Source organism: Melanostigma gelatinosum (genome assembly GCF_949748355.1).
Source record: "Melanostigma gelatinosum genome assembly, chromosome: 1".
NCBI classification, from domain to species: domain Eukaryota; kingdom Metazoa; phylum Chordata; class Actinopteri; order Perciformes; family Zoarcidae; genus Melanostigma; species Melanostigma gelatinosum.
Genome location: NC_136634.1, coordinates 26749831 through 26776983, shown reverse-complemented (window position 1 = coordinate 26776983; position 27153 = coordinate 26749831). Strand labels below are relative to the sequence as shown.

General features: G+C 46.6%; 1 protein-coding gene across 1 annotated transcript in view; it reads left to right on the top strand.

The window, feature by feature from the left end:
* cmip (c-Maf inducing protein) overlaps positions 1 to 27153 on the top strand; it is a 48841-nt gene that overhangs the window by 19789 nt on the left and 1899 nt on the right. Inside the window, exons 2-19 of the mRNA XM_079278425.1 lie at positions 8447 to 8572; positions 11375 to 11425; positions 12607 to 12768; positions 15019 to 15060; positions 15506 to 15568; positions 15693 to 15773; positions 16316 to 16419; positions 16640 to 16744; positions 18484 to 18912; positions 20487 to 20552; positions 22670 to 22696; positions 22785 to 22833; positions 22915 to 23022; positions 23109 to 23225; positions 24089 to 24229; positions 25906 to 25953; positions 26064 to 26210; positions 26449 to 26554. Coding sequence (XP_079134551.1) covers positions 8447 to 8572; positions 11375 to 11425; positions 12607 to 12768; positions 15019 to 15060; positions 15506 to 15568; positions 15693 to 15773; positions 16316 to 16419; positions 16640 to 16744; positions 18484 to 18912; positions 20487 to 20552; positions 22670 to 22696; positions 22785 to 22833; positions 22915 to 23022; positions 23109 to 23225; positions 24089 to 24229; positions 25906 to 25953; positions 26064 to 26210; positions 26449 to 26554 — 1972 coding nt within the window. The remainder of the gene's footprint in view (positions 1 to 8446; positions 8573 to 11374; positions 11426 to 12606; positions 12769 to 15018; positions 15061 to 15505; positions 15569 to 15692; positions 15774 to 16315; positions 16420 to 16639; positions 16745 to 18483; positions 18913 to 20486; positions 20553 to 22669; positions 22697 to 22784; positions 22834 to 22914; positions 23023 to 23108; positions 23226 to 24088; positions 24230 to 25905; positions 25954 to 26063; positions 26211 to 26448; positions 26555 to 27153) is intronic.

Sequence of the window (27153 nt, the reverse complement as noted above, 5' to 3'; positions counted from 1 at the left end):
TCATGTCCTCTGTCCTGTCCTCTGTCCTGTCCTCTGTCCTGTCCTCTGTCCTCTGTCCTGTCCTCTGTCCTGTCCTCTGTCCTGTCCTCTGTCCTGTCCTCTGTCCTGTCCTCTCTCATGTCCTCTGTCCTCTGTCCTGTCCTCTGTCCTCTGTCCTGTCCTCTGTCCTGTCCTCTGTCCTGTCCTCTGTCCTCTGTCCTGTCCTCTCTCATGTCCTCTGTCCTGTCCTCTGTCCTGTCCTCTGTTCTGTCCTCTCTCATGTCCTCTGTCCTCTGTCCTGTCCTCTGTCCTCTGTCCTGTCCTCTGTCCTGTCCTCTGTCCTGTCCTCTGAGACGCACCGATCACCAGATCACACTGTTGTTGTCCACCAGTTGACGAGCAGCAGTTGCTTGTTCCTCAGTAAATAGGGAAGTGGAGCGGCTTATCGTTGGGGAAGTGAGTCTTTTAACGGCCAGAGTCCAGCAGCTCGACTTGTCCCCAAGCGGAGTGTGTGACGGAGTGTGTGACTGAATGGGAACTACTGTTGTGTGATTATTGGTGAATCTGAAGCCGAGGGGACGCAGGAAGTGAATTGATATTGCTCGCTTGATGATGGGAACAGGAGGAAATGTGCGCTCAAATGCCCTCCTGGCCACTCGCTGTGTGCCTTCAACAGGAGGCGTGTTCTTGTTGTGTGTCTGTGGGACGCAGAAGGTTTCATGTGGACCAGAGTCCACAGAGTCCACAGTGTCTCAGCGTGTAACATCCTGTTTTGTGATGTACTTCTTTGTTACACAGGTGCTCATGTTGTTGTGACTCTACCGTTTTAGTTTTTCTGAATATGATTCATAATTTTTATTATTTCAATAAACCAAAAAGAAAGTTTGATAGATTTTTGGGTATTAAAAAAAGACAGCAGACATAAAAACGTGATTCTTTTATTTAGTGGGACCCAGAGGTCAGCACATGAAAGCGTAAAGCTACGTTTATACTCGCAGTAGTGAAGCAGACGCAAGATGCACACGGTGATAATGACATCATCACACGGGAAGATGGAGGAAGGGGAAGGAAAGGAGTAGCAGAAGATGACTAAAGAAAAGGAACAAAGAGTAGAAGAAGAGGACAGCGTGGAGCGAGGGATGAGTAGAGAAAGGAAAATGGGAGGAAAAGAAAATTGAGGACACAAGAATGTCAAGAAGACGTTAAGAGAGAAGGAAATGAGGGAACAGATAAGGGAAGGAAGGAGGGAAATCAAAGGCGGATAAATTAGTGAAAGATGAAGAGGGAAGAAAGTAAAGAAGGAAAGAGGGAGTAGAGGAGAAAAAGAAGGATGGATGGACATGAGGACCTTTAAAGTCCTGAGTTCAAGCAGAAAGAATAGACCTTATTCCACAGCATTGTTGTTGCAGGTGTGTAGTGGACTGACCTTTTACAATGGCTGCTTGACCTTTCCAGTGTCTCCTTCAGAGCTGCAGCTCAGACTGGTGCAGTCAGCTGTTTCCTCCTCCTCCTCACTTTCTCTCTCTTCTCTCTCTGGCTCTCCATGCGTTTCCTGCTTTGAGTCACCAAAGGCACAATTCGTATGTTTGTCGCTGCCCTGCAGTGCTCGGTGAATGCAGCATCGGAGGGAGCTGATTGGGTAGCTGATCGGTGACTCAGCGTTTAGAAGCACTGATACTTCTGGTTTCCCAATGTCACACCACACCTGAGAGTTGAAGGCATTGAAACGTCTGTTGAACCCACTCTGTGACACATTGTCCCAAACAAAGGCTCATCACTTTTCTACCAAGTCTGGGACTATTTTCATTGGTGGATTACTACACGTGTTCTCTTAGTGTCGTGTTTGTGGCAGCAGGATGGTGCGTGAGGCCTTGAGTCACAATCAGTTCGTGTGTGTTGATGAAGGAGCAACAGTGAGGCTCATGGGTGTGTTCTTCATGGAGCTCTATGGCTCAGAGGAAGAAGAGATGTCAATCTGTACTCATTAGATACATTCATTGTCTTTTCAACATTGTGTTGAGCACGATTCAAAGACTACAGTCCTGCTACATACCACATCCATACAATAGGATAGTCAGCAGTCACTGCGTTCATTAGAAGCAAGATTCACGTTGCTGAAGTTCATTTTTTCTAATAGCTTCAAAGACACAGAGATACTGACTCTACGCAGTCTCTACTGTCTGTTGGTGTCAGCTGAAGGGTGATACAGGGCACGGCTCACGCTCTCTTTCTTTGTTGTTTCATGCTCCTTGTCTGCTTCTCCTGGAAACAAACAACAACAACACAACGTACACCTCCATCCCCTGTTTCTATGGCAACACAGCGGTGAGGAGAGGAGACAAGAGGAGCTGTAGCCTCCTCCAGCTCTCCTCCACGATCAACAGCAGAATGAGAACAAGAGAGGGCAGGAAAACACTCGAGTAGAAAGAAGGGAAGAGAGAGCGAGAAGGAGGTAGAGGGAGGCAATCACCGCATGCTCTTGTGCAGGATGTAGTATCTATGGTAACCTCGGCTGATTATCAGAAAGTTGAAGTCCCTTCTGTTTGTCTCCGTTCTGCTGCCTTTTCAAAAACACCTTTAATCTCCTCCTCCAGTGCACCGCTTCATATTCTGCCCTTTAGTTTGTGGTTCATCAGGTTAGTGCAACATGTGCGTCCAACTCCAGCCTGCATGTAAGATGGACAGAGAGAGAGACGGACAGAGAGAGAGAGAGACGGACAGAGAGAGAGAGAGACGGACAGAGAGAGAGAGAGACGGACAGAGAGAGAGAGAGAGAGAGAGAGAGAGAGAGACGGACAGAGAGAGAGAGAGAGACGGACAGAGAGAGAGAGAGAGACGGACAGAGAGAGAGAGAGAGACGGACAGAGAGAGAGAGAGAGACGGACAGAGAGAGAGAGAGAGAGAGAGAGACGGACAGAGAGCGAGAGAGAGAGAGACGGACAGAGAGAGAGAGAGAGATGGACAGAGAGAGAGAGAGAGACGGACAGAGAGAGAGAGAGACGGACAGAGAGAGAGACGGACGGACAAAGAGACGGAGAGAGAGACGGACGGACGGACAAAGAGACGGAGAGAGAGACGGACAGACGGACGGAGAGCGAGATGGACAGAGACAGAGAGAGAGACACAGACGGACAGAGAGAGAGATGGACAGAGACAGAGAGACAGAGAGAGAGACACAGACGGACAGAGAGAGAGACGGACAGAGACAGAGAGACAGAGAGAGAGACACAGACGGACAGAGAGAGAGACGGACAGACGGACACCGAGGCTGGCGTTTGCTCTTCCAAGGAAATGAGACATCTCGCCCAGAACCAATATTTGCCCTGGACGTGGTCTGTAATGAAAACACTGTAATGCGTACAGTTTCACTGGGGGGCAGATAAAGACAACCACCTGTCTGTTGGACTCCACTGCAGGGGACGAAAGCAGCGTTTGCTGTTGCATCGCTGCAACTACTCCGCTGTGTTTGTGTTGAGCGGCTGCTTGTCTGAGAGAAGAAGAAGAAGGCTGCATAAATGATCATAACCATGAGTAATGAAGATAAAGCTGATATTGATAACGTCTTTATTTTCTTCATCATGCATCATTATTCCATTTTTTCCCAGTCTAAAATTAAAAAGGGGGAAAATGGTCAAATTTTTAATATTGGTAAATATTTGCCTCCTTGTCGAGAGCCACCACAGACACACACGTGGTACACACACTGCTGGAATCAGCACATACCGATAAGGGAGCGTGTTTGGGTTATCAGCATCTAAAAAACTAAATTCTTGACATCAATAGAATTATTAATGTCAGTAACAATTATTAATGATTATTAATAATAACGGGGCACCACCCTGCGAACAGGGACCAATAACCAAACGATAAAACGAAGTCTCATAATTAGTGTTCACTCATAATGTCAGTAGTCTGAGTACTATTACACATTCAGAGTGACAGTGAAGGTTTAAGTTCGAGCACAGACCACATATAGTTATTATCACAATACGCATGCACAAAGTAATCACAGACAGCTGCTCTTTAAAATATAACAGAGTTTATTAAGTTCTAATACTAATGATCTAGTCAACTAATATCTAAACTAACAACAACTATACATTCATGAGCACGCTATCTAAAATCAACAGACTATTGAAAAGAGGGGGGGAGTGTGTGTGTGTGTGTGTGTGTGTGTGTGTGTGTGTGTGTGTGTGTGTGTGTGTGTGTGTGTGTGTGTGTGTGTGTGTGTGTGTGTGTGTGTGTGTGTGTGTGTGTGTGTGTGTGTGTGTGTGTGTGTGGGTGTGCGTGTGTGTGTGAGAGCAAAGGGGGGGGGGGATCGAGGGAACAGCTCAGTGACGTGTGACGTAGTTGGGACGTGGTGACGTCGCTCATGCGTGAGACCCAAAATGGCGGATAGCCAACAGGAGACCCGGTGTCTACATGTGCTGGTAGCTGTTCAGCACGTAGCTAGGTTAGCTCAAAGCTATATGTGTGTGTGTGGGTTAGTAAAAAAGAAGGGAACGGAACCCAAACAAAATGAAATAAAACAAGCGATTACGATCCTCTGCGCCGCGCGGGAGTACGGAAGATTGCTCTCTCAGCCAGCGGAGAGAACAGCGACTCTTTGTCTCAGCCGGCGGTTCTGACCTCCTGAACTGATGAGAAGCAGCTTCGACCTCACTGGGCGGCTCGCTCAACACAGATCACAGTAACACGGAATACACGCTACTTCTACACAACCCCAACGATCTCAGCGATCGTTAGTGTCGGCGATTATTAAGCATACACCTCGTTATAAAAATGAACAGCACTTTAAGCACACAAAACAAGTGTAAAAAGTAAAATAAACACAAATGAACTCTCTCTAACTCTGCCCAGACTCTATTTTGCCTTACGGTACGATGCAATGGTGGTGATTGAGGGGAGTCTTCTGAGGGGTTTCTTCTGAGCTTCGGTGGGCTCAGCTGCGGAAGCCGTGTTTCTCTCGGTGGGAGAGGATCGCTGTCGTCTCGATAAGGGACCTTCGCGACCTTATGGCCGGAGCAGACGAGGCGCTGAAGAAGTCTTGCTTCTTCACTTCTGCAGGATTCAAAGGGTTCGCTTCATGGATACGAACAAAGATAAAATAGACAGTTTGGTGAATTCGGCCAGCGAATATAACTGTGAAACCGAGGATTTCGGTTAAAAAGAGGAGCAACGTTGGCGTGCCTCCTGTTACCCCGGAGGGATTGGTGGAAAAAGCATTGAGGTGGGGGCTGCAGGTAGTTTTGTAGAACAGTGGCTGAGCCACAGGGGTCCTGGGGTCTCTTGGCCCTCGGCCAATGAGATTGCAGCGGTGCTTTCAGGTGACTTCAGGAACGCATAGTTTTTTGGGGGGGGAAACTCACACCCTAATGTGAAATTCCTTCAGATGAGGTTTTGTGCTCATCAAACCACAATCAGGATGAAACCTTTGCTTGCAAAAAGGGAAGACCTGATTCTTTGTTTCACAGCACATGTTGAAGCCATATGGTCAGACCCCAACGTCTTCAGATGACCATCGATGTGCTGTGAGGAAGCTCTGCAGAGGACTCCGAGTGCTTCTAGTGCCGACACACCGCATGCAGCAACTCTGACTTTCTGCTGAAAGAAAGAAATACTCTAAGTCTGAACGGCGGATGATTAATTGGAGGCGTGTGGTGGATTGTTCATCATAGTGTAGGTAACACTTTGTGCACATGACTGGAGAGAAGAAGAACGTCGGCACTAGAGAAAGTGAGCGTCAGTCCAGTGAACCTAAACTAAGCATGTCAACCATCCACAAGTCTCTTTAGTCCTTTAGTGCTTCTTTAATAATCCAACCGTTATAAGTACTCTAAAACATATAATAATCTGAAATAAATGATATTCATGCATTTTTTAAATCTCTCTTTATGTTGGACAAACAATTAGTTTCCTCCTCTTAGTCTGAGTGCTATGGACCACTCGTAACTAGGGTTGGGTACCGAAACTCGGTGGCAATATAGCACCGGTTCCTATACGTCCGGTATCTACCGGACCGAAACGCAACGCAGATTTCGGTGCTTCCTTTCGGTGCCTGAGCCGATTGAAGTCATGAGACGTGTCGTATTTTGCCAGAGAAGGAAAATATGCTCATATTTCTGCAAAATAATTGCTGAAGTTTGAAGCTGTAGTGTGTGTGTACAGAGTGTGTGTGTGTGTGTGTGTGTTTTGTATTCATTTTTTTTTATTTAAGTATACTTTAAACTGTTAATATATTGTTCAATTTGAAGAAAAAAGTATCGGTTCAGGCACCGTTTAGGCACCGGTATCGTTTTAAAAGTATCGTTTTAGCACCGGTATCGGAAAAAACCCAAACGATACCCAACCCTACTCGTGACGTCTTCTCTTACCTGAGAGAAGAGCAACAACAAGAAAACGTTCAACAAAATAAGAGCAAATCATTAACAAAAGAAAAATAAGAGCAAATCTCTTCTCTTGCTGCATGAGGCCCTTTGAATTCTACCAATGGGATGAAAGAGCGCACGTTGACCTGCTCTCACCTCTGCACACCTGGCCCGTCGCTGTGTGAAGGCATTCAAGGATCATCTCTTGTCATCATTCGGGTTGGGTACCGAAACTCGGTGCCAATATGGAACCGGTTCCTATACGTCCGGTATCTACCGGACCGAAACGTAACGCAGATTTCGGTGCTTCCTTTCGGTGCCTGAGCCGATTGAAATACTTTTTTGACACTACTCTGATGACTCGGTCCTCCGCTCCTCACTCATAGTATTATTACAACGGGGTCCTTGGCGCTGTCGCTCATAAGCACAACAACACAGGCACGTGAAAGCTTCTTCTTCTCCTCCTTTGAGACCAACTGGCGGTTGGCAAACGACGAATTGGCGCATTACCGCCACCAACTGGTAAAATAAAATAAGTCATGAGACGTGTCGTCTTTTGCCAGAGAAGGAAAATATGCTCATATTGCTGCAAAATAATTGCTGAAGTTTGAAGCTGCAGTGTGTGTGTGTGTGTTTTGTATTTATTTATATTTATTTAAGTATACTGTAAACTGTTAACATATTGTTCATAGTTAAAAAGTTTGAAGCTGTAGTTTGAAGACAAGTGTTTTGTATTTATTTATATTTATTTAAGTATACTGTAAACAGTTACTTTTTTCTTCAAATTGAACAATATATTATCTGTTCAGGCACCGTTTAGGCACCGGTATCGTTTCAAAAGTATCGTTTTAGCACCGGTATCGGAAAAAACCCAAACGATACCCAACCCTAGTCATCATGCAACACAGGGAACTAAATGCAGTTGTAGTACATTCGTAACACAACAAACATGACAAAGAAAGCCAGTTTTACATTCCTGGAGATCAGTGGTTCTCAACTGGTCTGGCTGCAGGACGCCCCATCACCCCTTAATGACAAGCCAAGACCCAAATCCAGGAAAATGTTCAACTTCAGCTTGGTGGTGTTTGGTCCAGCAGGTCTGACCAGGTGGGCGGCGATCGCCTCAAAGTCCGCTGCACCTTTTCAGATGTTGAGTGTATTCCGTCATGAATGCTCCAGTAAAGAAAAACGAATTAAATCAAATAAGGACAAAAGAATGCAGTGAAATGAATGATTCATCATTCTGTGATTCAAGTTTTCTCAATGAAAAAGAAAAGCAGCAGAAAGCACTGCGGCCTCTTCAGGGTCCAGATGACGTCTGCAGGACTCGTACACAGTCGCTCTCCATCAGCGGCTACGAAGTCACTCAGTGACGCTAATGTCCGCTGGTGATTCATCGACTGACATACTTCTGCATTACCGACCGACAAATGTCTTATTATAGACACACTGTGGCATGAAACATCTCTCTACAGACGTCTCCTGGGGGGAGGAGATATACGGGCTCAGTTCCCTTGTGGTTTCCCACACACACACACACACACACACACACACACACACACACCTACACACACACACCTACACACATACACACACACACACACACACACACACACACACTTTCTCTTGAAAGACTCTTCTGTCTCTGAGTCCGGAAACTTGTGGTCATTTGTCAGCGTTTCTGTATCATTTAGAGACGAGCAAACAGGTTGTGGCCTGTTACTCAGCTGCATCTGCTTCCAGCTCCCACAGCTTGGATCTGCCATGTGTGTGTGTGTGCGTGTGCGTGTGCGTGTGTGCTATATGAACAATGTCTTTCTGCGCCGTGTTTGTGTGATTGACGGCTTTTGCAAAATTGCTTTTCCACTTAGTTTCAGCATCAATGACTGTTCACTCATGAAACGTGCCCTCAGCTGATGGCGAGGACTCTGTGTGCTCGGTAGCAGCGCTGGCCTGTGTTTACCCGTTGGCCACGTTAGCCCAGGACATCTTTCCTTTTGTCTTTCTGTCGTCCGGCTCTGTTTGAATATTCAGTATGTTGTGTACATGTTCGGCGGCGGCAGACTAACGTCCTCTCTCTGTCTGTCCTCTGTCTCCAGCCCACCGGTTACATGGAGACGTCACTGTCCTACAGCTCCATCGAGGACCTGCAGCTCCTCTCATGGGACAACGCTCCCAAGTACTGCGTCCAGCTCAGCTTCCCCGGCGGCACCGTCCTGCTGCAGGTAACGTCTGCCGTCGTCTCAGAGAGGAGCTAGTGGAGCTCAGCTCTTCCTCGGGGTGGAGGATAAAGGCTGGAAGTAAACTAGAGGCCATGACCTTGTTGTTGGCTGTTTCCTTGCAGGCATAGCTTATTATGTCAGCAATAGCTACGGCTACCATCACGATATGGGCTGGTGTCAGCTGATTCAGTCATCTCGTCAGTTTGGTGCAGCATTAAAGGATGCATGGGCTGCAGTTAGATTTCTCTACGGACATGAAAGGGAACATAAATACTTGTTGATATCAGCTGAATTATGCTCATAAACCGTACTTTGTTAGTGTTTCCAACTTCATCTTTTATCCATTCGATAGTTCCTGTTTTTAATCACACCTTCCTTTAAGGGTCATTAGTGTCATTTACCAGAACACGAACCCAGCAGCGGAATCATCAGCGTGTCCGAGCAGCTCCGTGTGTCATCTGCTCAGGAATCAGTATAAAAAAAGGGTCAGACAAATAAAAGGAAAATGTTTTTTCTTGTTTTCGTCAAGAAATGTGTGTTCTACTAAACAAGACAAACAGAATACAAAAATAAGTCTGAATTCAGTTTTTCTCTTATTTATCAATCATTTCATTTTTCTCCACTTCCGTTTCAAAGAAAAGGTTTTTAAAGCATATTTTAAATTGAAGGTCATTTTTTTCACGATTTGAACAATATGTTTGAAAAGTAACTCAGCAGAATAGTAATGATCTACTGCAGCCTGCTGTGCCCCGTGTGCTTCACCCGTCAGCAGCTTGTGTTCAAACAGTGCACACAGGTCACATGTTCCACTTGCACCTTTTAATGATGAACCCCTTCATGTGGGGTAAGCTTGCTAATGGATGAATATTTGTGTCAGTCCCTGCCTGGAGAGAGACGTCTGGCATTCATTCAGCTCAAACTCTTTGGCAAAGTCTTTGTATCTACGATCGTGTTTCACAAGAACTTCTCGATAAACAGCGTGAAGGTCTGGGAACAGAGTGGAGCACTGTGTGGTTAGTGTCGGGTCAGTGCGCTGTGATACGTGATTGGACTGAGCTTCTAAAGCTGTGGGTGTAATGGCAGCTTTGGTCCTGGAGGGACGAGCACATTTGTGGTCGTCTCCAGAGCGCTGTGTCAGCACTAAAGGAAGGGCTGGCTCCACACATCCATCTGATGTTTGTCTTCCTCAAACCGGTCACAATAGATTAGTGGCTGTATTGTTTTGGACAGAACCAGAACCCGTACTGGCCTCCTCACACCTCAGTCCATCCCCACGTTGACCAGTCCTTCAGTGAGCACGTTCTGTGCTGTAGCCCATGAGCCCAATTACCTCTGATACGCTGCTCGCCCCATTGCTGGTGCTGGTCCTGTGTTAACGCAGAGCTTGTTTCAGACTTCTAACCAAACACACACCGACTTTGAGACGAGGGAACCGCGGATGTAAACTATGCTGACTCATCTCTTTAATGGGGATACAGGCTTGTTATCAAGAGCTTTAAGCAGACAGTAATGGACTCAGGATACCCCGACATCATGTTACTCTATTACTAATATTAAAACAGTTCCAAGTTAGCTCCTTCACAGTAGCACACGGCCATGATTGTGTCTCTCAAACAGCAGCCCGCCTCCTGTCCTGAACACACGGGTACTTCTCATCACTCCATCGTATGATATCAAACCACATCTACACAGTCCAGATCAAGCACCTTATGAGAGTTTTAAACCGTTAATAATAATAACTCAACTTCTACTGTTGCTTATTAGGTTAGGTATAAATATTTCACGGTATAGACATGGGTTCAGGTTATTATTTGACTTCATTACATTTGATTCCTGGCTGTTGTAACCGTGTCTACTCGTGCCTCACGGTTGATCTTTACCCTCCACGTAGACTTGGTAGCTCACATGTTGTGCAGCACATGGAATGAAATGTGCTTCATGAATTATGTTTTGCTCGCTTGCACTCACATCCATGAGATGCAGTGAAACGACGGTGTTTCGTCCAACAGTCGCTCTGCTCTGAGCTCTTCTTTTGGTCTCCACCAACTCTCTAGCTGCGACATGTTCAGCTGTGTTCACCAGCTGGAGGCTCCTTGCTGCTGATTCTTTATTGATTCATCACTATGTGCAACCACTTTCATTAAACATTGACCCATTCTTAATATGAAATATTGATCAGTGCAGCGTTAATGTTCAGAATGTCTCCCGTCAAAGTCCAACCTGCCTGTTGAATCCATTCTTCCTTTGGCAGGCAGTGCAGTGTGTCCATGACTAATGTTCAGCACTCGCAGCAGGTACTCTGGGCTGGTTCAGGAGTGAAATTAGTTTTTGACGAACCAATGGTAGTTGGAGGGAGGACGCTGCATCGGTGAGTCAGAATCCCTGCTGAAGTCGTCTGCGACTGTAAATCTATCTTCAGAATGGATCAGTTCTAGATAGAAACACCGTATCCAAGCCGGAGGATGCTGCTGACCGAGTGGCTGCTGGCAAATGACATGAAACCTCTGTGTGTGGGTTTGCGTCCTCTTACCTGAGATCACAGGTAACGAATCGTGTGTGTGTGTGTGTGTTGCTTTGGGGGCGACCGTGGCTTACTGGGTAGAGAGGGTTGGTCACCGGTTTGATCCTCGGCTGCACCGTGTCCTGTGTCGAAGTGTCCCTGAGCAAGACACTGAACCCCTAACTGCTCCCTGGGTGCCTGTCATTGGCAGCCCACTGCTCCCTACATATACAGGGATGGGTCAAATGCAGTGAATAATTTCCCCACTGTGGATTAATAAAGGAATGTTTCTTCTTCTACTACAGGCTGCAAACAGCTACTTAAGGGACCAGTGGTTTCACTCCCTGCAGTGGAAGGTAAGGTTGCTGTTTGTCTTTAACTATTAATGGATTTGTTTCATGTATTGTTCCTTATTGAAAGCACACACACACACATGTTGAAATGTATTGCTGATTGATAATGGTGAAAAGCACAATGGGTTTGTGTTGCTTTCGAACTCTTCTCACAGTCAGTCCTCCACGCTGCAGCTCTTTATGAGGATCAGACCTCTAAGCCTGTCGGTACCAGAGTCGTGCTGAGCTCCCCGAGCCAAGTGAAGCTGCACGAGGAAGTAGTTCAGAGGGCTCACACCGACTTCCTTTGGTTTACTTTATTCTTTTTACACTCAACATTGTCTCTGAGGCACAAATATAAAACTGTTGTATGGACATCAGTGGCCAGGTATCATGATCGGTCCACGCAGCTCTGACTCTTCACAAGCACGTCCTGTTGGTGTGCTTCCACTGCACCATAGACAGAAATGTCCAACTCTTCACAAGCACGTCCTGTTGGTGTGCTTCCACTGCACCATAGACAGAAATGTCCAACTCTTCACAAGCACGTCCTGTTGGTGTGCTTCCACTGCACCATAGACAGAAATGTCCAACTCTTCACAAGCACGTCCCGTTGGTGTGCTTCCACTGCACCATAGACGGAAATGTCCAACTCTTCACAAGCACGTCCTGTTGGTGTGCTTCCACTGCACCATAGACGGAAATGTCCAACTCTTCACAAGCACGTCCTGTTGGTGTGCTTCCACTGCACCATAGACGGAAATGTCCAACTCTTCACAAGCACGTCCTGTTGGTGTGCTTCCACTGCACCATAGACGGAAATGTCCAACTCTTCACAAGCACGTCCCGTTGGTGTGCTTCCACTGCACCATAGACAGAAATGTCCAACTCTTCACAAGCACGTCCTGTTGGTGTGCTTCCACTGCACCATAGACAGAAATGTCCAACTCTTCACAAGCACGTCCCGTTGGTGTGCTTCCACTGCACCATAGACAGAAATGTCCAACTCTTCACAAGCACGTCCCGTTGCTGTGCTTCCACTGCACCATAGACGGAAATGTCCATGCCACATGAAGCAGACCAAAGACCAGAAGAAAATTCACACTTTCGACAAATGTTTCTGTCACAAAACAACGCAGGCAGCAGCTCCAGAAAAGGATGATGATGTTCCAGATGTTTATCTCGGTGTTGTGTTTTTCACGCAGAAAAAGATCTACAAGTACCGCAAGGTCCTCAACAACCCGAGCCGCTGGGACGTGGTGCTGAAGGAGATCAGGGCGCTGGTGGACATGGCTCTGACCTCACCGCTGCAGGACGAGTCCATCCACCAGGCTCCTCTGCACATCATCTCCACCCTGCTGGCTGAGGTAGCAACACACACACACACACACACACACACACACACACACACACACACACACACACACACACACTCATGGATGCAGTATTTTACCTATCAGGACCTTACCATTCCCTCTTTATGCCTAATATTAGTTTGGGCCCTCATCTAAGCCTAGTCCTTATTGTCTTTTCTTCATTTTCTTCACTTTTAATTACAACAATAACCAGAAAAAACTGGTTAATCTTACAATAAGGAAATAGAAATGAAGAAATAAGAAGAGCTGATGTTTTACATTCTTAAGCGAGGGCACAATTATTGGTTCCTTTATATATTTAACACAAATAATTCACTTGGTTATTTATTCCCAACTACTTATTTATCAATTGAAACACTTAAGACTTCATACACTTGAGCGTTTTAGTTTCTTGCTGCTTTACGCTCCATCACAGAGGAAATCATAATAGGTTTGGCTCCACTACAGTTATTTATCAGATATAGTTCATTCAAATGTTACATACCGGTACAGACCATATGTTTTAGATGATACACTGTGAAGCAACGGCCAGTCAACGGTTAGCTTCACTTTGTTTAAAGGTAACAAAAGCCTGTTTATCTGTTTTTGGGTCGCGAGACTTGTGCAAGAAACTGAAATTTAAAAACTGTTACTGGCCAATAAATAGTCTGACACAACAGCAGCATTATGTTTTTACACAAATGAACAATGCTTGTTGTTTTCAGTCTTGTTGCTAAGCTAACCTGCTGCCAGAGGTAGCTTCAACTTCATCCTACAGAGTTTTATCAAACTCGTGGCAAGAAAGCAAAACAGCCCAAAATGTCAAACTATTCCTTTAAGAATCCTCCTCTGGGGACCATGAATGTTCACAGCCTGCTGTATGACAACGTGACCATGAGCCAGCGTCATCTACTGCTAAGAAGTATTTAAATGATACCTTTCCTAAAAAGCTTCAATTTCAGCAAACATCCCAGTATGATTTAATGCAAAAAAAATGTAAGTATCAAACACGCATTATTACTTGGCAGTTAAATATTTAACATGTATTCCAACACGAAAACAATCAGTAAATAACACTTATATAACATAATATAACATGTTCATTTATTGAGATGCCCCTATGGACCTTGTTATAGGAGGTAAAGATCAGGAGAAGTAAACATGAAGTGTAATTATGAATACTGATGTTAAATGAAGCTATGATGAGTTTTCACTGTTAATTTAACATCTCTATTACATGTTGATGCCTCCATGACCAAGTTAAGCAGATGAGACTGAGGACAGCTATGTAGAAGAAAAGATGTTCACTTTGCATAATATGTAGCTTGACAGAGTTCTCATGTGTGTCCTGGTGTTCTCATGTTTCCTTACCTCCTCATCCCTCACTCCCTACCCTGGTGTTCTCATGTTTCCTTACCTCCTCATCCCTCACTCCCTACCCTGGTGTTCTCATGTTTCCTTACCTCCTCATCCCTCACTCCCGTAACTGTCCGTGCTGGATCCGTCCCCGTTGTTTTGAAAAGCTAAATAAATTATTAGCATGACGTCATGCAGCTAGCCAAACCTGTCTGGTGTTCAGCTAGTACAGAAGCTTCATGTACTGCTTCCCTTTCCCGCGAGTCTGCTGTCTGATTGTGAGGTCAGGCTGATCTGATATCAGCTCTTTGGCTGCAGAATCTCCTCAAAGTTCTCCTCTCAAACGGGTCTTGGAGGAGGAGTGCTCGCGCTGGCGCGGGCGCCTGTAGAGACTTCTCCTGACGAGAACGTGCAGCGAGGGGGGCCTGATCGTTCTGGCCCCAAGCTGAATCTATTTGAGGGCGCTGATTGGCTAAATTGTATGTCCCTCATTTATATCTTCAATCAGCAATTGGCTAAACTGCTTCATAGACCCGCCTCTTTTGGGCCAAAACGATGAGGCCCCCAAGCGGCGCGTTCTCAGAGTGTCGTGCACACAGACAGAGAGCACGAGCAGGAAAAGCATATATTTTGCGCAGATATCATATTTTACACACATTACTGGGTACATTCCATGGTTCAAAAACACAAATATTGACAATTTGTATAATTTATGATTATTATAATAATTTTTTTTTATTTTAATTTTTTTGTGTGGCTCATGGTGGGGCCATGCCCCATGGCCCTCTATTGACCAGCCGCCACTGACCAAATGTTATAAAAAAAACAAGCCCTCATAAAGTTCTCCTTTTTAATATTGCTGTGCGGACATTTGACTCCAGTTTATTCTCTTGGTCTTCCCCACAGAACTCTAATCTCAGCACTCAGGATCATGAGAACATCATTGTGGTGAGTTTCCACTATAAATTGATGTTTAATGTCAGTCTGAAGTTAATAATGAACCCGCTTGAGTCCTGCTGGTTTGATCTTTAAACTGAGGACAGATATCTTCATGTATTGGTTTGTGTTACACTTGTACATTTTTGATTGTTGCTTGCACTGTATAGAGGTGGTAAGATGGCAGTATCATGCCGGTATCATGCTAGTGTCATCATGGTAGCAGTATCATGGCGGTAAAATAGTGCTGTCGCGGCGACATCGCGGCGCTATCACGGCGCTATCATGACCGTATTACAACTGTATCTGGGCAGAACTGATGTTTGATGCTGAGAGAGTTTCTGGTGTTTGCGTAGTCTCCTGTGGGCTTTATTTTTACAACTATGCTGTTGGCTCCCAGCCAGGATAAATAAGAGATAGGATATGGAAATATTCATCAGTCTCTGTGTGTGTTTAGGCCATTGCTCCTCTTCTGGAAAACAACCACCCACCACCTGACCTGTGTGAGTTCTTCTGTAAGGTAAGCCCATGTGTCAAAGAACAACGCTGAACCTACCACGATAAACCTACCTTTTGCAGTGAAGAGAAATGTTTTTAAGCGTTTCTCAGTGCTTCCTGTTAATGGTCATGGCTGTGTGTTGCAGCACTGTCGGGAGCGGCCGCGGTCCATGGTGGTGATCGAAGTGTTCACTCCTGTGGTCCAGAGAATCCTCAAACACAACATGGTGAGAACGGCTCTGTCCTGGAGCTGCACAGAGCCGTCAGTAATAGAACTAGGAATCAGTTACTATTTAGCCTGTTTCATGCATGCCATTTCATGTTTTTGGTTGTTTATGTGCAAGTCGCTACGTTCTTTAGGTCTAGTAGGACAAGAAATGCATTCATTTCTTCTGATAAGTCCGATCTAAATCTATATATGTGAGAAAATATATGATAAAAACCTGATGTTAAACAGACAGGGCCCTTAATGAGCTCAGCCCAGTGAAACTAAACGCAACATTTAAAATATATGCTTCATTTTACCCAGCAATTAATCATAAAGCATAAAGGAGGTTAATAGAGAAGCGGACCAATAAACAAAATCTAAAATGAAATCAGATGTTGCTGAGGGATTAAGGCACTAACCATGACTCATGTTAACACTCTAAAAGGTTTCTTTCTCCATACCAAAACAAAAGGGGGAACCTCTACCTTTCTGATGTAATCCTGCAGTTCTGTCTTCTCTCTTTGGTCGGGTTGATATAAGTTACTTGTGTGTCTCTGACAGGATTTTGGAAAGTGCCCTCGACTGCGTCTCTTCACTCAGGAGTACATCCTGGCTCTCAACGAGCTGAATGCTGGGATGGAGGTCGTCAAGAAGTTCGTCCACAGGTGAGACACCGTCCCGCACGACGGCACACGTCCGTGTCAACCGGTCCCACAAGATCGCCAACATGTCTACATGTGCCCCGCTGGGTCACATGTAGACACGGGAATGACTGCTGGTGTAGTACAGGGACGAAGGCCTCCTAACAGCACTGAGACTCTCCGTTACTCACACTCAAAGCAGCGTGAGGCGATGGTGTCTAACCTGCACCCATGTGTGTTGCAGCATGCACGGGCCAACGGGGCAGTGCCCTCACCCACGTGTCCTGCCAAACCTGGTGGCAGTGTGTCTCGCCGCCATTTACTCCTGTTACGAGGAGTTCATCAACAGGTCAGTACTCACTCACTCACTCACTCACTGTCTCTTTTCAGAACTCGATGGAGTTTGTAAACTTGCCTCACCTCCTTCGCTTCCCTTTCCACTCATGTCTTGCCATCCTGTTTATCTGACCGCTGCAGTGTGAGCAGCTCACATCTGTGTGTGGCTCAGCGGCATGGGAGGCTCGAGGAGCCGAAGCTCCGCTGGGGCTTCACTGCCTCACTGCTTGTACCTGAGTCAGTGTGTGCTCTCTGCTGACAGTGAGTGTTGTAGGTGACAGAAGCACACGTAGAGACATTTACAGGCATTATGTTATCTTTATTCAACATCTGTCAATAAGAGTCATTTGATAACGTACGAACAAGAAGTGCACAACTGGTTGAAGTCTGTGATAACTGATTGTTACCCAGAACGAAATCTGTTTCCAAGTATTGTTGTTGTTGTTGTTGTTGTTGTTGTTGTTGTTGGCGCTGCTGTCAAACAGACAACCGGACTCTCCTCAGCGCTTAGCAACAACACAGGACATGCTTGGTGTTGTTGTCCTTAGTCACTCTGTAGAGAGGAGAAGTTCTTCATGGGACCCGGAGGAAATATGTTCAGCAGTCAGTTGCAATGATCTCTGCTTTTTGAATAATGCCGTGAATTACTCATGATGTTTGTCAGGAAAGCGGCAGCTCATCGTATAGACTTGTTGTCGTATCATTTAGTTTAGTGTGAAAGTGATCAGTGAACAACATCTCTCGTCTCGCACAACGTCACCAACACAGACGTGAGCTTGGCGTGCTAGCCATCACTGGGCACTGTGGATCATATGGGATTTTATGGTGGATCACGATAAAAAAACACAATAAACTCACAATAACTTGTTTGTGGTGAATTTTCATGATCGGTATAATCGTGAATATCGATATTGTCTAGTTCGCTATCATGGCAGAGAAATAATAAATACAGTAATTATCATGAGAAAGAACAGACTCTTGGAATGTATTAATTCAGGGGCAGCTCATGATTTATGATGACCAGACATTTCCTGTAGATCTTAATGCTGTCCGTAGAGGACACACTTACAGATGTAGTGTGAGAAAGAAGCCCAGCACAGCCGACACAACACCTGTCTGCTCAGCTGTCGTGGTCGAAGGGTCGTTCTTTTGTCATTGATTGGACAAACACACGATTGTTAATTTCCCACATCTTGCAGGACGAATATGAAGGAAACGGTACAAACGGTAATCTGCAGATCAGATACGTCCCGTCATGTGCCACTTCAAAGCTAAGCTAATTAGCAAAGTGCCAGTTTATTATTTATTCATCTTTAAAGGTACAATTCCTCTACAGTGTGATACAATAGATCTACAAATGGTACATGAGAGAAACCAGCCCTTTCCATCACCACAGCTCAGCCACAGTCTGCGTTCTGTTGCAGTGTTTCTGTTGAAGTGCTCGTGTTTCTTTCTGCTGTGCTCCATAGAGGCTTTGTGTTGACTGGAGATGTGGACTCATTTGCGTCATGTCCTTCGCCCCAGAGAGGATCATTCGTAGTCCATGTTTCTGAGCCTCCAGCACACGGAGGAGTCGTCCCTCTGGTGCCCGTGTCTCCTGGATCCTTTGTCTCTTCCTTTGTCTTTCCCGTCTGTCACTACACTTCTCTTGCTCATACTTCCGTTGACATTGCTGCTGTACTTTGACACTCCTGCATTGAATAAAGGATTTGTATCTCATCTAATTACCTTTCCCCCCTCTTCCCCCTGCAGTCGAGACAACTCCCCCAGCCTGAAGGAGATCAGAAACGGCTGCCAGCAGCAGAACGAACGGAAGCCCCCCATGCCGCTCCGTCTGCTGCGCCCCGAGCCTCCGCCGCTGCCTCCTGCCACCCTCCTGCCCCTCACCGCCAACCCCAGCCCCCCTCAGCCACCGCCCCCCGCCCCCTCAAACCCCGCCCCGTCCATTCCCTTCTCCTCCCCTCCCCCCTCCGTCGTCAACTCCAGCGAGATCCTGGTGGAGCTGGAGCGCACCAACAACTCGGCCAACGCCAGGCGGAAGGGCGGGCCGTCGGGGAGCGACAGCGAGCCCAACCTCATCGACTGCCTGCTGGTCAGCCCGGCCGTCAACACTCTGTCCATCCAGCTGCCGGCGCAGGCCGACCGGGTGCTGGGCTGCTTCGCTCTCATCCTGAAGATGCTGTGAGTATCAATGGAACGCAGAGTCAGATGAGACGATCAGCAGCTGAAGCTCTAGGTGCTATCCAAAGATGAACCAGGGGACTAGCAGTTCCCCCTGCATCCGGTCATTGGATCCTTTATTTCCTTGATGTTACTATTAATCTTCTCCTCTGACTGTATGAGAAACAAGGGCAACACCACTGCTGTTAAAGGGCCAGTGGGTTAGGGTTAACCTAAATACCCCTCTGTTCACTCTCCTTTTTCCAAGACTGTGGTAACGTGAGCCACCGAGTGCAAAACCGCGGTAACGCCGCCGTGTGTGTGTAACGCTCATAGGCCATCCATCCCATAATGACTCACTTTACCCCAGTTAACCAGCGTGTTGGAGAACTACGGTGGCCTCAGCATGCAGAGGCTCTCCAGAGCCAGCGTTTGTCCATTCTGGGCTACTGTAGATACAAACGTGTCATTCTAAGGCAAAAACACAAAGATTGTTAGTATCAGGTGATTTATACACTAATTAAAACAGAGTCATGGACATCATATTCCATTCCTGCTAATGGATCCTCCTGTACAGCTCTGTAGGATGGACTTGGACACATGGTGGAGAGCAGTGAGGTAGAGATCACACAGCAATGTGCTTGAAACTCAAAAACAGCTTCTTCGAGGTAAATTGGTTCGTTCACTCCCATTGCTACATGAGACAAACATGAGTCAGCCGTCTCTGAAACATAATGCCAAACTGATCACCAACGCATGGGTCACAGTGTGAGATGTCTTATTGTTGAAGCAGGAAGCAGGGTCCCCACCATGTTCAGATCCAGGTCTGTGATCTGATCGCTCCGTGCAAATAGACAATTCTGCACTCGGCATTCACGGTGATGCTGCTTTCTTTAGAGAGAACATTTTCCCTCCAATACTTTGGTGATTCATGCCATTTAAAAGGTGGACTGCCTTCAGCTCTCAGTCATCGCTGTGTGTCTTCTGCCCCACAATGAAGTGTCCCGTCTGCACGACTACTCAGCACACAGTGACGTGTTAGTCCACCTGTCCTGTGGGGGATTCTCAGCTTCATGTCTTATGTCTTCTGGCCTCTTTTTCAAAGGAATAGTAATGACGCAATTACTGCGCATTGAGTTCAGCTATTTCAAATCTGCTTCACTCCTACAACTGTCCACATGCCCGGTGACAGTACTCACAGGTGTGATTAGATGACTTGGAAAACAGACGAACCAGTTCAGCCGGGCCCTGTATCAAAGACGTCTTATGTGATACTGGGCTTAAGCTGGAGAGACTGAGAGGTGAACCGTGGAACCAAGAACACAGATATGGTCCGTTAGTAGAGGGGGCTCCATGTGAGAGAGTGTAAATGACTGGATGAGGCTCGGTGCTGGTCTCACGCTGTGTGTGTGTGTGTGTATGTGTGTGTGTGCGTGCTTCTGTTGAACCAGCGCTGAGGTGACGCAGGCCCACGGCTCGTGTTTCAGCTGCTCCTTCATCTCTGTGTTCTCCAGGCTGCAGCCTCCTCTTTACGTTGTCACACCGACTCACTCCATCTCTTTCTCTCCTCTTCTCTTCACGTCCGTCTCGCTCAGGTCGGACTACGATGACTGGAGACCTGCTCTGGCCAGCCTGCTGCAGCCCATCCCCTTCCCAAAGGAGTGAGTACACACGCATCGCATGCTATTCACCTCTCTGATCGCTCATTCAAGCCACAGAAATGACCCAAGAACAGCTTGAGATGCGTAATTGTATTTACTAAGAAAGTACTTCAAACTCTTCAGCATGCTTTTGAATGACGGTGTTTACGGTCAGCTGTGGGAGAAGTATCGAGAAACTATACGGAAGTAAAGTAATGACACCAGTTTGATGACATGTTGAAGCCTTATTTCAGTTAAAGTGCAAAAGTCTTTCTGAAAACTTTACCTCAAGTAATTATGGAGCAGAATGTCTTTAGGAGTTATATTATCGTATGTTATGTTATCGTACGTTATGTTATCGTACGTTATGTTATCGTACGTTATGTTATCGTACGTTATGTTATCGTACCTTATGTTATCGTACGTTATGTTATCGTACGTTATGTTATCGTACGTTATGTTATCGTACCTTATGTTATCGTACATTATGTTATCGTACCTTATATTATCGTACGTTATATTATCGTAAGTTATGTTATCGTACCTTATATTATCATTATCTCTTCACATTTAGTGTTGTAGCATTGTACGTACTGCTCTGCAGTGTCTTTCCTCGTCTCAGCCCCCTGTGTCATGGTGCATCTCACTCAGTCAGAATGCCCATATTTGATTGGCTGAGCTGCGTCACGTGATGTGATTCACTACTAACCCTAAGCCTCTTGCTGTTAAGTTTTGTTTCACAATAGTCACGTGCTCACCCACTGACCAATCACAGCACACTCTGCAACTCACTGCAGAGCTGCACCTGGACACTGAGCTGCACTAATGCTGACGTCATTATCAGCCGGCTCGCAGCTGCTCACTGTAGGTACACATGTACATGGAAGAGAAGAAGACTGACATTTCACCAGCTTTCTTTTAGAAACAGTCCTAATACTTGCAGTACTTGCAGTACTTGGAGTAGTACACTATGTTTCAGTGTCTCCTGGAAGCCAAAACGCTGTTTTGGAGAAATGCGGATTCGAGGCCTTTTGAGAGCAAAAACACCACAACCATAATCATATCCTGCTTATGGCTGTTTGTATCGGCGTCCTTGCTCATTTGCTCCCCCTCCCTTACATCACTGTCTCCGGGGGTGTGTGCATGTTTGTAGGAGGGTTCTGCTGGGGCCTGGCTTCTGACGTGGGTGAGGTACCTGAACACACCTCTGGGGGTCAGGACCTGGAGGGGCCGTCTCTCTCTCTCCTCAGAGAGCCCACTAGAATTGGCTGTAAGCAGCTGCAGGTTCTTGTTGGTAATTGGCCGGCTGATCCAGAGTTTCATTAGCCGGCTCATGGCTGCCGGACGACGTGTTGTTCCTCCAACGCTGGGACGCACCTGTTGCTCACCTGCGCCGCTGTTGCCGGGTCGATGGCTTCGGGCGTCATTAAGAAAGGCAACAATACTCCCCAGCAGCTGTAGCGGAGGATATAATGAGTCACATCAGTGCACGAGGAGCGCACACACGCACACACACACACACACACACAAACACACACACACACACACACACACACACACACACACACACACACGAGCTCCTGCACACACACACACACACACACACGAGCTCCTGCGCACACACACACACACACGAGCTCCTGCACACACATGCAGAAACACACGTCTGTTATTCGGTAGCTAGCTTTCTCCTCATGTCTTAATGCTCGGACCGCTTCTTACAGCTTTAAAGGACACGTTCTTTGGGGACATATGCTTCCATGTGTATGATGAGCGTCACTGCTGATATATTTAGTACAAGCAGAGAAAGACCTGGAACACGCGGATACACAAGACCACATGAGGGATTGTATCCTCAGCATCATTTCTCTGACCTGGTATCACCACAGCAGCATCTTACAGCTGCGAATACAATCATTATAATGATCGTTACACTGTCATCTAATGGAACAAACAATTCCTACAAGTTCACAAGCTGGTGCCTTGTGTGCTGAGAGAGAGCTCTACCCTCCCTCTGGGCCTCTGACTATCAATATGAAGTCACATGTTGTCATCGGCTTGACGTCCTGTCAGATCACACACTGATCTCTGTAGATGTGAGCCGTACTGCTCTAACCTCTCACCTCTCCTCTCTTCAGGGCCCTTGCACATGCCAAATTCACAAAGTAAGTACCTCCGACACCCTTCAGATTCAGCGTGACTCCAGTTTGAAAACCACCTGACGTTTGTGTCTCGATGCTTCTGTCCAAACAGGGAACTGAAATATGTCATTCAGAGGTTTGCGGAGGACCCGAGGCAGGAGGTGAGTGTGTGTTCTTGCAGCTTCAGCCTCACAGCACATCTCTGTAGAGATTCACCAACAGACAAATGTGTTTTTGTCCAGGTGCATTCCTGCCTACTCAGCGTGCGTTCAGGTAAAGACGGCTGGTTCCAGCTCTACAGTCCGGGGGGCGTGGCCTGTGATGACGACGGAGAGCTGTTTGCCAGCATGGTGAGTGTACGGAGACGCACAGAGAGCTCAACTCAACTGCTAGTGCGTGGGACACGATGACCGGCTCTCCTCTTCCTCTCCTCCAGGTCCATATCCTGATGGGCTCCTGCTACAAGACCAAGAAGTTCCTGCTCTCGCTGGCTGAGAACAAGCTGGGCCCCTGCATGCTGCTGGCCCTGCGTGGGAACCAGACCATGGTGGAGGTACAGTCACTCACCACCGGCTCAGGACATCATCTTCATCTACATTCATCTTTCTATGAATTATTTTATCAATGCATGTTCTCTGTTATTCTTCATACCTCCTCATGGTCTGTTGGTGCATTAACATGTGGTGGTTTAGTTCTAATCACCTTTTTATATCGACTTTCATTCTTGTTTGACCAGCTCTCAGGCCTCAACCCACAGACAGTGAAACACATGCAGCATGATACTGTATGTTACAGTGTATGATGCCAAACACGGACCATTAAGGGGTGTGTGTGTGCGTGTGCGTGCGTGCGTGTCTGTCTGTCTGTGCGTGTAGGTGTGCGAGGTGATCACAGTAACTTAAAGCACCCTAAAGCACAGCTCCGTGTGGCCGTATGGAGCAGAGCTGCAGCACTGAACATGGTTATTGGCAGAGACGGGTTGATATAGAAGACGTGTGTTCTTTATGCGTACAGTACATCACTGAAGCGCTAGTACAAGTGGGTTTTCACGATCAATTCGTCTGCGGACTCTCTCCTCCATAGTAAACGTAACAATAGTGAACATCCATCACAGATGAGCAGAGCTTCACTTGATGCCAGAAACCCACCGTCCCATCGTGCACCGGACAGCAGAGATCCATCAACGGATCCATTGCTCTGTTGGTTCACTAATGACTGAGTTGGATAATTGTTGCTGCTCTAGTTTCACTTCTGTTCTAGTAACACAGCTGGGAGAGCGGTTTAACAGAAAGTGGTGATGCTCGATCCTCCCAGTCTGCACCACAGCTTCCTGTTAGAACGTTGAGCCCTGATGACATCACTGGCCTCCTCCGGCTCTGCCCCGTAGTGCTCCTCATAGTGTGTGTCTGTCTGCAGATCTTGTGTCTGATGCTGGAGTACAACATCATCGACAACAAAGACACCCAGCTGCAGATCATCTCCACCCTGGAGAGCACCCAGGTGGGCCTCCGCATGTACGAGCAGCTGTGTGACCGACAGAGAGAGCTCAAGGAACTGGTGAGTTCTGCCCCAACACGCATCACATCAGTCATTCAGCAGAAGCTTTCATCCAAAGACACTTACAGTTCAGATCCGATCATTCACACACCGTTGGCTCAGGAAGGGAGACATTTTGGGGGTAAAGGACACATCGACATGCGACTAGTGGAGCCAGAGCCGGGGATCAAACCACCGATCCTCTGAGTGAAGGACGGCCTGCTCTCCACTCAGCCTCAGTCACGGTCTCTCACACACACTCAGTGCGTTGTGAGAGGAGAAGACGGTGCTGACCTCTGGCCCCTGCAGGTGTCGTAGATCTGAGGTGAGAAGGTCTTGTTCCAGTTGGTCCCACATCTCTGCCCAGCCTGGTGGAGTGAAGGGCTCTGCAGGAGGAAGAGAATCACCAGTTTCTCATTATGGACAAATATTCCCGTCTGACCTACTTAACAATCCACAATTACCAAACAGCAGCTGTTAGACAGCCCCAGCATGAGAGCAGAGAGCAGCTGGTACCAGAACCTGAGCAGAGAGCTGCTTTCATTCCCCCACTGAACCCGACACATGTGACGTCATGTTCTCAATCAACATGACACACTACCGACTCCAAACACTGCTGAGGCCATGCTGCAGCTTCAAGCTTCAGTCGATTTAATGTGTTAATGGACTTGATTGAACATACAGCACTCTCAGCATCATGTAAACCTTCAACAAGTGAGCACTGTCAGCACTTATTTCTTCTTCAGACATGTTTCACTTTAAAGATTAGGACTCAAGACATACCAGTTGAATCTCCAAGATATAAAGCTGGTGACATGAATATATATTAAATGAATATATATTGTCTGCGTCGGTCTACTTTTGGAAGATGGAGATCAAGTCATCATGACTAAAGGTATAAGGCTGGATGAACCGTACCTCAGTAGCTCTAGTGTTGATGTTCTAAAGGGTCACATCATGCTCTTCTTCAGGTTCACACCTGTATTTTGGGTTCTAACTAGAACATGTTTGCCAGTCGGCTCTGATTGGTCGCCATCTTCACAGCGGATGGGCTTAAATATCATGTTCCTAGAACCATGTTGAGACTTTCAGACCTCTGGTCTACAGCGATGGACGATAGCTCGATAGACTGATGGTTCCCTGATACGAGACACGGCAGAGACTCTGCTCCGACATGTAGAACGTAGAAACAGACGCTACATTGTGTACAGTATCAGGGAATGTGCCTTTAAAGAAGAAATAGCTATAAAAACCATGCTTCATAATCTATATCTATCATTCATATCTATCATAATCATACCATTGTATGTAGATTTTTACATACACACTTTTTATAACTAAATAACATGAATTAGAATTATTAATTCATGAGATCACAACAGATTCTTAGTTACGACCTAAGTTCCTGAACAAGTTTCTACTTGGCAGTAAAACAAAGAACAGCTGCTCAGTTCAGATGTCCAAAGAGAGCGTTCTTCTTCTCTTCTCCTTGTTTCGTTCATGGCTCTCTGAATGCAGAGCGGCCATGTTTCTGGTGTTACGGTGTGTTTGGGTAGAGGCCTCGCGTGTCCCTTTCTCCTGGATGTGACATGAATGCAGCATGCAGCCGCTCTCACACACCATCTACTGTCTGAAAATGTTCCTGCAAGGCATTGAGCTCAGACGCCATCTTTTTGTTCTGTCTGTCTGCTTCTCAGCAAAGGAAAGGAGGCCCGACCCGGCTCACTCTGCCCTCAAAGTCCACGGTGAGACCACGCCGACGCTCCACCGCCTCACACACACAATCATTTCATCCGTCAGAAGATACTCGCGTTGGCTATTTCAAGATGGAATGTTTATTTTCCTCAACATTTAGGACGCGGACCTGGCCCGCCTGTTGAGTTCGGGTTCTTTTGGGAACTTGGAGAACCTGAGCCTGGCCTTCACCAACGTCACCAGTGCCTGTGCTGAGCAGCTCATCAAGCTGCCCTCACTCAAACAGCTCAACCTCTGGTCCACACAGGTACACGCACACAAACACACACACACATATACACACACATACACACACATACACACACATACACACATACACACACACGCGCACACACCAGTAACCAGCACTGACCCGATAGATGCCTCTCTCGCTCTCGCTCTCGCTCTCGCTCTCGCTCTCGCTCTCGCTCTCGCTCTCGCTCTCTCTCGCTCTCTCTCGCTCTCTCCCCCCCCCCCCCCTCCCCCCCCCCCCCCCCCCCCTGTAGTTCGGGGATGCAGGCTTGAGGTTGTTATCCGAGCATCTGGCCTGTCTCCAGGTGTTGAACCTGTGTGAGACTCCCGTCACCGACGCTGGTCTGCTGGCTCTCAGCTGTAAGGAAACGCACACACAATGAATCACATCACTGTCTGTAGGTGTTATTACAGGTGTTATTACAGTATTAATATTGATGAAGGGGAGTGCACACACATTAGTATATCTGGAGTTTCTACCTCCGGGTTGTTCTTGTCTAGATCAGAGCGCATGGGATTCACGGGATTCACTGAGTCACGTTGGTTTAGCCCCGCCCCTTTAGGAGACAAGCCACAGGTGGAGTTTAATATCTCCAATGGGAGAAGTGAAAACAAATGATGTCCGATTCTTTCACTACATGTCACCAAAGTAAACATCGAATCACAATCCACAGATCCTCTGAACATTGTGACACTTATGAAGGTATATTTGTGTCTTTATTACGCAAACAAATTACGCAAAGCAAATTTCAGTGGAAGCAGATACCGAGAGACAAGTCAAACCGACCAATAGAAACTCCTGGTACATCAGCAGCGTATGCCCCGCCCACTACACCCAACTCAGCTTTTGGTTTCACAGCTTTTGGTTTCAAAACCAAAGCTTTTTTTCAACCAAAGATTTTATGTTTTTAACCAAAAATTCTAGTTTCATAAGCAAAACTAACAAATAAATTATTCTC